General features: G+C 42.5%; 1 protein-coding gene across 10 annotated transcripts in view; it reads right to left on the bottom strand.

Annotated features, from left to right (window-relative positions):
- PTPN12 (protein tyrosine phosphatase non-receptor type 12) overlaps positions 1-12,166 on the bottom strand; it is a 106,415-nt gene extending 94,249 nt beyond the window's left edge. For 9 of the 10 annotated variants that reach the window (XR_004268373.1, XR_004268374.1, XM_032276410.1 and 6 more), the window contains exons 1-2: positions 11,717-12,166; positions 3,444-3,497 (exon numbers count right to left, since the gene is read on the bottom strand). Coding sequence is in view for 8 of the 10 variants with exons in the window: in XM_032276410.1 (XP_032132301.1) it covers positions 3,444-3,497; positions 11,717-11,815 (153 nt within the window). In the remaining 2 variants the exon portion in view is untranslated. The remainder of the gene's footprint in view (positions 1-3,443; positions 3,498-11,716) is intronic. The other variant, XM_032276411.1, reaches the window with a different exon arrangement.
- Between the last annotated feature and the right edge of the window lie 760 nt (positions 12,167-12,926).

Here is a 12,926-nt window from a genome sequence, read left to right as displayed (position 1 = left end):
GCTGCAGTGAGCTATGATTACACTACTGCACTCCAGCCTATGTGACAAAGCAGGACCCTATCTTTTAAGATAAAAACAAAAACAAAACCCCAAACTTTAAAACAGTATTGCTTTGCAAGAAGGTTTCATATTTTAATGTTGGAAAAATTATTATTTAAATCTTAGGTACCATAAATAAGCAGCTTACAGATAATCTTAATTTTAGTTTGATATGCAGAAACCTTAAAATTTTGCCTGTTTTATGTCTAACTGTAAATGTGAAATAATGCTCTGCCAGAGCCAACAAAATGTTCTCTCAAGTCACAAGGACTCTTTGTGCCTCTTTTTCCTTCTCTGAAAGAAGGTGGGTGGAGTTCATATGGAGCTGAAACCTTAAAATAGTAAATTTTTTTTCAATTTTGCTTCAAGGATTGTCTACTAGACACTCTTTGGGCTGTCTGCCTAGTTATCAAGCCATCCCTTCCTTTCTCTAAAAAAAGTTCCTTCCTTTTATACACAGATGAATAAGCTCACAACCTTATACAACACCAATCTCACTGGCAAATTGGTTATTTTCTTCAGGAAGTTGAAAACAAGATGTAGCAATTCTAGTCATTCTGAGCTCTTCCCGTAATCTCAGATAAAAGTGAATGGGACAGGTTAGATTACCATAAGGGGTGCCTTTATTCAGCACGTGAAGGCCAAAACACCAAAACAGTGAAAGTCAAAATGCAGAGAGAGGTAAAAGTAAAGCAGGTGTGCAGCAGAGAAGCAAAGAGAAGTATCCAAGCAGCCCAGAGAGAGAAACTAGAAAACCACAGAAAGACACAGAGGATGGCATGGAGAGAAGCATCACCCAGGCTCTCTACTTCGTGGTTCTTACGCTTCAACCTGCTCAAGGCAGTATTCCATTGCAATAAATTCTTTCTTTACTTAAGCTACTTTGGAAGTAAGCTGCAACAAAAAATCTATACTAACTGAAAACTTCTAAAAATTTTCAGGATATTTATGCTCTACTCTAGGAGGGCAGGGGTGGGGCTTTATTGACTTTTTCCCTAACTATGAATCCAAATGTTGGCCTAAGCAGCACGATGTCATAGAAAAAGCATCTGCTTTCCTAACTTGGGTCAAACCCAGTTCTGCCACCTTTCTAACGGCAAGATCAGTCACAAGCTCCTTAATTTCTAAACAGTTTTTATGTTCCTTCTAATACTAAGATTTTATGTCAGGAGTAAAACTAATATACACAATGGGAAAGATGGTATCTAGAAAAGCTATCCTTCCTGTTTTTGTAACATGTGACCTAGAACTCCCTTTTCATGTTGGTTCTAGTCACAAACGCATGGTCTCAAAACCTCTTCAGAGTCATCTTACAGAAAACTCAATTTGCTGAGGAATCCAAACTAAGCAAGAGACTCACCATCATAAACAAGCTGTCTTAGTCCTCAATGCTTTTTAAATATAATTTCTTTCTACAGGGCACTTCTAACAGATTTGATAGACACCAATGAAAAACACTAATCTAGTCATCTAAGAACTATGTAAACAGAGTACTACTTTATATACCTAAGATAAAGTAAAATTACCAGATTTAAGAACACTGACTATTTGACAAAGACTTGATCTTAAAAAGGTCCTACAGTAAGATTAAATAACTACGCCATAATAATGGAACATCAAAACACTCCTCATAAAAACTCTCAGGAACACAGAGGCCAATTTCATATTAAACTCAGCATTGAAGTTCATATTCCTTTGGAAATCCCATTATTTGGGTATATGAGCTTTGCTTATTTTATACACATTCACCCTGTTCTTCCCATCTAAAACTCACAGTTATTATCTGCATTTACCTCCAGGTCTTTGAAAGTCTTGCTGCCTCTTACCTAGTTCACCTAACAAACTCTTCCTTCAAAAACCAGCTCAAATGTGGCATCTTTGTGGAAATTATCCATGATCTATTCAGGCAGATTTAGGCTCTCCTGTCTCTCTCGTTTAAATTCTGAATATACTTCCAATGGAGCAATATTACATCTCTAATTCCTTCGACTAACTTCTATGTACTATGCTAGAAACTTTACATGTATTATCTTGGTCTTTCCAGGTACGTATTAGAGCTCCAACTTCTCTAGATAATCCACTCAGAATCACAGCAGGACAAGGATAGAAATTAATGCCTGTATAGCTCCTATTATCTTCCCACGAGTCTATAGGTTCTAAGGCTTTTGGGACCCAAACCCCTTGGGAAACTAAGAGCTCTGAACATTCTTCCCCCAAAATGGGCTTACATATACAAAATATTATATATAATTTAAAAGAGTTCAAGGATTCCCCTGAAGCCTACCCTCTGCCCCCAGAAAAAGTCCTTGCTGCTTCTCACAAGTCTGTGACAACAGACACAAATCTTTGTATTCCTTCAGAGCCTATCAGGGTAGTCACTCAAATGTTGTTAAAATAGCTTTTTAAATGCCAATTAGATCTAAAAAACAGTTATTACAGGAAATGTAGTAGTATTAGCACACTTCCCAAAGCCTCTGAGATTAATATGGTCCATGATCTGATTAGACTCTGTATCCTCACCACATCTCATCTTGAATTATAATCACCCACGTTGTCCTCATGACAGTGAGTTCCCACAAGATCTGATTCCCCCTGCATTCGTTTTCCTTCCTGCTGCCTTGTGAAGAAAGGTGTCTTGCTTTCCCTTCGTCTTCTACCATGATTATAAGTTTCCTGAGGCCTCCCCAGCCATGATGAACTGTGAGTTAACTAAACCTCTTTCCTTTATAAATTATCCAGTCCCAGCCAGTTCTTCATAGCAGTGTGAAAATGGACTAATACAGTCCACATTCCACTTTCTCCAAAATAAATTTTTAGGGAGCAACTACTGTTTGCTTCTTGTATCTGCCATAAGCCAGCCACAGACCCTACAATACCGTACAAATAAAAACAAGATTTTTGTGTGATTTCAGAAGGAAGGAGATAATTGTCAAGGTTTGACTGCATGAATCTAAAAAAACTTAAATACTACAGGAAATAAAAAATGCTGGAAGAGGAGTTCAACTCATATTTGGAAAAGACTAGTGGTTTAGCAATTGCATATCACCTGATTTACCTTTTCAAGTTTTCAATTAAAATCTAATGAAAGGCCTTTTTTCTTATGGATTTAAAGATAAAATTTTACAAAGGAGAACAAGTGCTTTAAGATAAACCGCACTAAAACATTTATACTAGAAAGTAAGAATCACATTTTTGCTTCTTAGTTTTTGGTGAACATAGTAAAGTCATTTTAAGTTTTTAGCTTTCTCATCTTCCAAGTACTGGTTTATAAAATAAAAAGGAAGCTTTCTAAGGGAAAAAGTATGTTCAACAGTATAACCAAAGATAAGCAAGATTTCATTCATTAGGTAGGTATGCTCAAGGACCAAAAATAGCTTACTTCAAAGGGAAGAGAGGATATATACCACAGAGTATAGGAGTTTAACACTGGGAAGGTAATGTGACATGTTAAGAAGGCTCTGGAAGAAAAAATAAAATAAAAATAAACAACAACAAAAAAGAAGGCTCTGCAATGCCAGACTAAAAAGTAAAGACTTTATCCTACAGGCCTGGTGATTCTCAAGTAGGAGCAAAATTACAAAATTAGGGGAAGTTTCCAGGTGAAGTCTTTTTTTTATTATTATTAAAAATATACGTCATATATATATATATATATATAAAAATATATGACTGGTGGGAGCTGAGAAGGGAAAAATCAGGGTATTAAAATTAGAAAGAGAGACATATAATTACAGTTTGAAAAAAAAAAAAGCAGCACTTGGATCAGATGCTTTGAATTGACTTTCAAAATACGCATTTAAAATGTCCAATAATTGTAATGGTCATCAAGGGGAGCAATGCGTTTTTTTAACTTTTATTTTTTATAATAAAAATTAAATCATGCTTCCAGTGCAGCCCACATCTCCTGATGCCACTACTTGAAAGCAGTATTTTAGGAAAGTGAGTATGATATGTGGAACGGACTGGATGAGGAAAGAAACCAGAGGCAAGGAGAGAAAATAGGTATCACTTGCAGTCACTCTCTAAATACTCACAAATTCACTATTTTTGAAGAGATACCAATGACACAATATCTGATTTTATTAAGTCCAAAGCCAAAAGTTTAAAATTAGACATTGTGTTGAAATTAATACCCTAAGATAATGTCAACGAAGTATGATTCATGGGGTGTGGGATGCTTAAGTAGAGAAGCTACCTTAAGAAACTGCAGCTAATAAAATTTAATTTAATGTAGCTCTTATATTTTCTTTTTCAGTGGATACTGAAAATACAACCAGAATTACGTGAACACATCTGTGTAGGAGGGGGAGAAGCAGCTCTCATGCTGGTCTAAAAGACAAATCCTTGGACCACTGAAGAATTCACCTGAATAATAAATCTGTCTTACAGCATTAAGCTCGTATACAATTTCTGTACATGCAATGGACATTAGTGCCTATTAAATGCCAAGCACTATATTAAGCAATGGGGATACAGAAATAATTAAGTCCCACTCTCTAGCCTTGGAGGTTTTCAGTCTGGGGAAGACAGAAATGTAAATGTTTATGAATCTATCGAACTGAGCACTATAAAAACACAGAAGTATTTAACATATGAACAAAAAACCTACATCTATCTAAATGTCAATGTCTTACTTTCAGTTTCATCCTTTAAAAATCCTTTTTCCAAGCTAAATGTCAAATATTGATGGAAAAAAGCTAATACATTTTGAAAGTAAACACAGAAAAACAGTCTTGAGAACGCTCAAAGTAAATTTTTAGTTTACTGTCTCAGTGAACCATATCTGGAGTGTTACTTAAAAGTTCACTTCCACTTCTGATGTTAGTTAAAATATAAATATGTTTAGGTGAATACTCATCAAAGGACAGATAAGAAAACCATAACTAAACCAGTGGCACTGGGAAAGCAATAAGATCAGCTCAAATGCAAGGACTGGAAAATATTTCCTATCGCTCTAGCTTTGAAAGACAAATTAACACATACAAAATCTTATAAGCTAATCACAAGAACATACCACTTCACTCCCAGTAGGATGCCTATAATATAAAGTAACAAGTTTTGGTGAAGATGTAGAGAAACTGGAACCCTCATACACTCCTGGTTGGAATGTAAAATGTGCAGCAGCTTTGGATAACAGTCTGGTAGTTCCTCAAAATGTTAAACATAGAGTTATCACGTAACTCGGCAATTCCACACTTAAGATATATACCCAAGATAACTGAAAACATGTCCACACAGAAACTCGTACACAAATGTTCACAGTAGCATTATTCATACTAGCCAAAAAGTGGAAACAACTCAAATGCCCATCAACATGATGAATGGATAAACAAAATGTGGTATCTATACCACAGAATATTATTCAGCCATAAAAAGGCCAAAAGTACTACTGATGAATACTATTACATAGATGAAACTTGAAATCATCATGTTAAATGGAGTCAGTCACAAAATACCACATATTGTATGATTCCATTTATATAAAATGTTCAAAATACTTAAATCTATGGAAACAGAAGGTAGATTTGTGGTTGCCTGGGGCTGGTGGGAAGGTGGGGAGTGATTGTTAATGGGTACAGAAAGTGAAGAAAATGTCCTAAAATTGATTGTGGTGATTGTTACATAACTTCATCAATATAATAAAAAAACTAATGAATAATATACTTTAAATGAATAAATCTTATGGTAGGTACTTATATCTCAGTAAAGCTGTTAATAATTTTTCTAAAACTACAAGCCACAAGACTGAATAAACAATGAAAAAAATGTTTATACTTATCCAGACTGTAGCATAAAATCTTTTCAGGCTAAAGAGGGTATACACATCGCTGGGCGCAGTGGCTCAAGCCTGTAATCCCAGCACTTTGGGAGGCCGAGGTGGGGGGATCACGAAGTCAAGAGATCAAGACCATCCTGGCAAACATGGTGAAACCCCATCTCTACTATTAGCTGGGTGTGGTGGTGCGCACCTGCAGTCCCAGCTACCCTGGAGGCTGAGGCAGGAGAACTTCTTGAACCCAGGAGGTGGAGGTTACAGTGAGCCGAGATCACGCCACTGCACTCCAGCCTGGTGCCTGGTGATACAACAAGACTCTGCCTCAAAAAAAAAAAAGAGGATATACACATAGATAAGAAATAATATTAAAAATATTCTCTATTTCTCTCTTTAAAATTAAAAAAAAAAAGGCAGTGGGAGGGGCACTCTCCTTCAGTCTTCCTCCAGCTCCCACCATCTACTTTCAAAATGTTAAAAGAAACAGAAAGACACTAAACCCACCCTTCACCTATTGTCTTCTGAAGCCACTGTAATCTGGCTTCTTCCCATACCCCAACTCAAACTGCTTTTTCTAGTCACCAAAGCACTCCTACGTGCCAAACGGAAAGGGTACTTTCTCAACCTCACCTTACCGGTCCTCCCAGAATTATTTGACTCTGGTACTAACTCCTTTCTTGAAACTCTCCTTGGCTTTTCTGACATCTTTGGTTCTCCTCCCTCCTCCTTGACCACACCTTCTCAGAAACAAACACTAGTACATCCTTCTTTTGGCTGTTCTTTTTAGACTGATGTTCTTTAACCTACAGCTGGTCGCTCTACAAGTTTGTTGGAATAAGCTCATTCACTCCCATGCTGTCAACTCTTTCTTCTTACATGCTTATATGATGATGCCTACATCTTTAACACCAACCTGTGAGAAATCTTGAGCTCTACATTTCTACTGGATGTCTCACAGGCACCTCAGTTTTAACATGTTGAAAATTAAATTTATCCTCTTCTCCCTTGAAACTTCCTCCTACAACATTGTTTGGTCTCCTCTACTTTTTTCTCCTCCCTCACTCCTTACTCTACCAAATGGTATTGTTTAGCTTGGGTGATAGAGACCAAACTAGACATTTTGGGAGTCATAATACTATACTCTTTTCTTCTTTACTACCCACATCTAATGAATCATTAAAACTCCTTTCTTAATTCTTATCAGATATGTTGTATACTCTATTTCCCCATCTCATTTCCTGTATTTCAACAGCTTCCAAAATGCCACCCTTCATACTGCCATCAGAATCAACTTTGTAAAACACAAATGACTGTTTACCTTTCTTAATCAGTAGTGCTCCAGAAACCCAGACCAATGATTCTTACATTTTCTACCAGAACATTTGTGATTAAGTGAAGGTTCAGAGTACAACTCAAGGAGCAGGCTGGGGAAGGTAAGAGTAGGGGAACGACTCTGGAGTGGGCCAGCGTGTCTATTTTCTTAACACCACCTTAGTTTCTCAATGACTCTAGGAGTTACAATGCCGATCAGTCTGTAGAATAAAATCTACATATAGCATAGATGTAAGAACATTCACAAAAAGACCTCTACCTAACTTTCCCAGTATCACCTTTATGATTTACCATGTATTAGCCCACTGGTTCTCAAAATATGGTCCAGGACCACCTCCCCAACCCCCAGCCATCAGAGGGAGTCTGGTGGAATAAAACCTAGATGTCTGTCAAACATGAATGTGCACCACCCTACTTTATACATTGATCTCTCCTTCTGCAAATACTAAAAGTAGAGATAATTAAAATCAAGTTCTGGATCAGCCACAAATTAGCATGTTTTCAACATGCAAACAACCATCTGGCCAACAGAGTTTTACACAATCTGGGTACCTTAGCTGTCTCCTCTTTCAAAGTATGGGGCACAACCAAGGCCAGGAGTAGACACTCATAGAGTAGTTAATGGCAAGTGGAAAATTTCTATCCTCAATAGTAATCAAGAAATTCAAATTAAAACAAGATACCAGTTTTCAACCATCAACTAAAGATCAAGATAATTATATGATCATTCATACATTACTGACTTGTATAAATTGACAAAACTTTTTCAAGTTTATGAACATGTATTAAATGTTTATATACTTCTACCTAGTAATACTGGGAAGCTATTTTACACAACAGTGAAAAACGTAAAAGTTTCAGCATAAATGTTAATCACAGAATTATTACATGTAACAACAGAAAGTAGAATGGCCTAAATACTCAACCATAAAGAAACAGAATTAAGATATAAAATAGTCACCAGGTAGTAGGCCGGCCATGGTGGCTCACGCCTGTAACTCCAGCACTTTGAGGCTAAGGCAGATGGATTGCTTGAGCCCAGGAGTTCAAGACCAGCATGGGCAACATAGGGAAACCCTGTCTCAACAAAAAACACAAAAATTAGGTGGGCTTGGTGATGCGGGCCTGTAGTCCCAGCTACTCTGGAGACTGAGGTGAGAGGATCACCTGAGCCCAGGGAGGCTAACGCTGCGGTCAGCCAGGACCGCAGTAACGCACTCCAGCCTGGGTAACAGAGTGAGATCCCATCTCAAAAACAAAACAACAACAACAAAAAATTAAGAGGTAGCCTTTGAATGATGACACCATAGGACAGCTAGATAGAGAGTAAAGAGCATGGTACTGGAGTCAGGAAAGTAGACTGTTCATTAGAACTGTGGGCTAAGCATAGGCATTATTAGTATTCTATTAATTTCTAAATTTGTAATAAACATTATTACTTTATAAATGGAACAGTTATATCACAGCTACATTGTCTCTAAAGCTCAGTCATAAAATGTCAAGATTTTAAAATACATTTCTAATCCACATCAGAATTTTAAGAGTAGTTACAATCTATCAGCTGATCCTTTTTTTCTCTTTCCATGCCAGAGGAACATAGTTCCTTCTAGTCAGGGGAAAAAGCAGCACCAACTACCGGCAGCCTTAATTACAGCTATTGCTTATCAAGCCAGAAAATTAAAAAACAAAACAAAACAAAACAAAACAAAAAAAACCAAGCCTTATAAAAGAATAGCTTTAGTCGTCAAATCTCCAATGTAGAATCACCTAGCTATACCTAGGTATTATGGGAAAAAAAAAGAAACTCATTTAGTCTTTGAGAAATGAACTCTCGGCCGGGAGTAGTGGCCTGTAATCCTAGCAATTTGGGAGGCCAAGGAGGGCGGATCACGAGTTCAGGAGTTCGAGACCAGCCTAGCCAATATGGTGAAATCCCATCTCCCCTAAAAATACAAAAATTAGCCAGGCATGGTGGCAAGTGCATAATCTCAGCTACTCAGGAAGCTGAGGCAAGAGAATCTCTTGAACCCAGAAGGCGGACTGCACTCCAGTCTGGGTGACACAGTGTGAGACTCCTTCTCAAAAAAAAAAAAAAGAAATGAACTCTCCAATAGGAATCCCTGACTCATCCACAAGGCATGAACCCTAAGGCTACTTCCCCAGTACAGGAGTTCAGAGGCTGGGCACCTGTCCTGATGGCCTGCATCACCAAACAAGGCTCCTTCCTGATAGGATATGCCTAGGGATAACAAGATAACTAACATGCAAACAAGAAATGACCAGGGACCACATCATCTCTTCTTCCATAACCAAAATAAGATGATAAAAACCTAGTTTTAGGCCAGGTGTGGTAGCTCATGCCTGTAATCCAAGCACTCTGGATGGCCAAGGCAGGTGGATCACTTGAGATCAGGAGTTCCAGACCAGCCTGGCCAATATGGCAAAACCCCATCTCTACTAAAAATACAAAAATTAGCGAGGCGTGGTGATTTGCCACCTGTAATCCCAGCTACTTGGGAGGCTGAGGCAGGAGAATGCTTGAACCTGGGAGGCAGAGGTTGCAGTGAGCTGAGATTGTACTACTGCACACCAGCCTGAGGGGGCAGAGTAATGAGGCCGCCTCTCAAAAAAACAAACAAAAAAACTAGTTTTAAAAGTCTTAAATGCTCAAACTATTTTTTTCTACTTTTGCTAGAAAGTGGTAAAAAGGGGACGCCATCCAATTACCACAAATGACACCATTCAAAAGTTGTCAACGCAATAAAAACTCTCAATAGTAAAAAGGGAAAATGCCCTCTGAACGCTTTCAGATCAAAAAGTAATTTTTCAAAAATACGGTAAATATCAACAGCAAATGTTTAAATATAAGGAATATTTTTATTTTTAATAAGGAATAAGTTAGATTATTTAACTTATATTTTCAATCTTCAAAAGAACTGAGAGAACTTTACTTCCATCCTCTATTATTGGTCTGGGGAGGCAGGAATCACAAAGCTCAACGATACTATTACAATACAGTGTAAGGTCAAGGACCTATTTTATAAGCTGTTAAAAATTTAACGCTAAAGATTTACTAGACCGAAATCTCTTTAAAACGTGAAAAAGTATTTCACTACTAAGGTATATCACCTGCACCTAAAAACTACTGTACTTTTAAATAAAAACTAGCCAATGTTTGCTGCCCATTCATTTTATAGATATTAACCGTGTATCCTTTTCATAATCAAATTTCAGAGTTAAGTCATTATTCTTGGAGGTTTACCTCACCCAGAATAAAAATTTTCCCTAGCTATTTTCCCATTCCCAACCCCCACCAAGGCTAAGGAGCAACCACTTCCCAAAGTCCCACTTCCTTTTCCATTCCCCAGACCTACAGGGTTTCCAACGCCCCAATCTTGCGCAATATCCGTAGGAGCAGCAGCCGCAACCACCGCCTCCTAAGCCGGGAAACAACCCTAGAGGGAACATTGTCCAGCAGAAAAATAAAAAAGGCGGGGGTGGGGGGTCAGTAATGTAGGAAGTCGACTTCTGGTCCCACGCCTTCGGATCTGACCCCCTCATAGTGAGCTGGAGCAACAGCGTTATCTAGACCAATTTCACGAATAAGACTTTTAACCTTCACCTCCTCTCAAGCCTGCTTGCACAAGCAGAGGGCGGAAAGTGGGGGGCGGGGAGCGGGGGGGGGGCGCCAGGAAGGTTATCTCCCAGTTCAGGGCTTCGGCCCGTAGCGTTGCCTCCGCCCCACCAGGACTATTGTTCCCAAGTTCCCCACCCCCACCTCGGATAGGAAGTGATAGTCACATCCCCTCCGCCTTCGGCAACATCCCCTGGGGAGTCCGAAGTCAGCTTCCTTCAGGATAATCCCCCCACCCACACTTACCCCCTGAACCTATAGTCACACGGACCCCAAGACCACTTCAAACCTGGATCTCAGGAGAGGAGACGCGGGTAAATGCAAATTAAGTAAACCCATGAGATTCCTTATGGACAATCCTTTCCCAAGCGTTGGAGATCCTGACTGCACCCCCAGAAACGGCAGAAGTCCTTCCTCGCCCGCTTTGAGACCAGCTGGAGCAAAGAGACCCCAGGAGTTAGTGCTAACCTCAATCCCCCCCTGTCCCCCGTTCTTCTGTCAGCCGCGATCTGCACTCCTCCAGGTCACAGCCAGATATCCTACCTCGACCCTCCAAGGAGGAGCGGACTGGGCGGGGAGGTGTGGAAACGCGAGCCCCCTCCGCCCCGCCGGCCTGCACCTCACTAGCCTCCAGCTCCCGACCCGGTAAACAATAGGTGGTCGCGAGCCGCGATGCAGGCTGCGGGCTCGGCCGCGCGGCCGCTCCCTTCGCGTCCCGGGCGCCCGCGCGTGGGTCGCGAACACTGGAGAAGAAAGGAGGCCGAGGGAAGGAGGAGGTCTCGCCTCCCGCCGGCTTCCGAGTCCACCCGTATCGCCGGGTTGGTGAGCGCCCCCTCCGCCCCTCTCCTCACAGAGGTACACAAAGCACTGGCGGCCCGGCCGAGAGAGGCGGCGATGGGCTCCAGCGAGACAAGGCGACAGCGAGGGGAGAGACTCACCATGAAGTCCCGAGCGAAGTTGTCCTCCCCATTGTGGTCGGGACTCTTCATGGCCTGGACCCTCTGGATGAATTTCCTCAGGATCTCCACTTGCTCCATCCTCCCGCGTCCCCCCGGTTGCGGTCGCTGGCCCCCCCGCCGCCCGCCCGCCCGGCGCAGAGCCCGCTCCGTCTTCCCCAGCTCGTTCCCCCAGCACGTCCCTCCCTCCCGACCCCCGCCAAGCCCCGCAGCTCCCTCCTCCTTCCCACCGCCCTAGGCGGCGGCTGCGGCGGCACCGGCTGGGCTCCCGACACCACAACTTCCAGAAGCAGCCGCCGCTCTCCCACAGTACAAGACAAGCCGCTGCGGCTAGCGCCAACCCCAACCCCCAGCTTGCTCCATCCTCCTTCCCCGCCCTCCTCCTCCTCCGTCGGAGACGCCGCCGCCGCCGCCGCCGCCACCTCAGGAACACAGCTCTCCGCTCGCCCTGCCCCCCCTTCCCGGTTCTTCCTCCCCCCCCACCCCCCGCCAGCAGCCGCAACCCGGGCCGCCTCTCCCCACGGGCGCGTCCCCGCCGCCACCCAGTTGCGCGGGCTCGCGCTGCGGCTCCGCCCCAAGCGCTGCGCCCGCCGATCCACCCCCGCCCGCCTCCCGGCCACGCCCCCAACCCCGCCCCGCGGGCCCCAGCCCCGCTTGGAGTGGCTGGAAGACGCTTCTGCGGGCGGCCTGGAGACCTGACTCCATTTCCGGGGCGTGGCCCCGTCCTGGGTGCTTAGAAGTCGGAGTAGCCTTGGTAGGTGAGATGGTTTCCCTAGAAAAGGGAATGCGACTCTGAGCGGGGCAAGCCCTAGTCGGTCAGAGTAGGATTCTGCTGGAATTTGCGGTCTCACAGCCTACTAAGGAGGAAAAGCAGTTTTCAAGAGTCCCGCGCCGTCGCCAGCCGCAGGCTGGGACTCTAAGTCGCGGCCTGTGGAGTCCAGGAGCGGGGACGGGCGGGGAGCGGGCGGGAGGCAGGCTGGGAACTGTAGTAGTGTTGCCGCCACGTTCGCAGCAGGTAGGTGCTCATTTTGCTAACAGATTGCTGAGAGTGGACAACAATTAGGCATTGGCACCTTGAGCGTGGCTCCACGAAGGGAAGCGAAAGGCTTCCTGGGTGAAAGACTTTTATTCTCCATTGTCTAAAACCTGGCGACTGAGCGCCTGAGGTTCGGAGTGCCTTCTTCACAGACGA

Source organism: Sapajus apella, unplaced genomic scaffold (assembly GCF_009761245.1).
Source record: "Sapajus apella isolate SASKATOON/1434 unplaced genomic scaffold, GSC_monkey_1.0 scaffold7, whole genome shotgun sequence".
Classification (NCBI taxonomy): domain Eukaryota; kingdom Metazoa; phylum Chordata; class Mammalia; order Primates; family Cebidae; genus Sapajus; species Sapajus apella.
The sequence above is the reverse complement of the archived record's forward strand: the minus strand, read 5'-3'. Positions and strand labels throughout refer to the sequence as shown.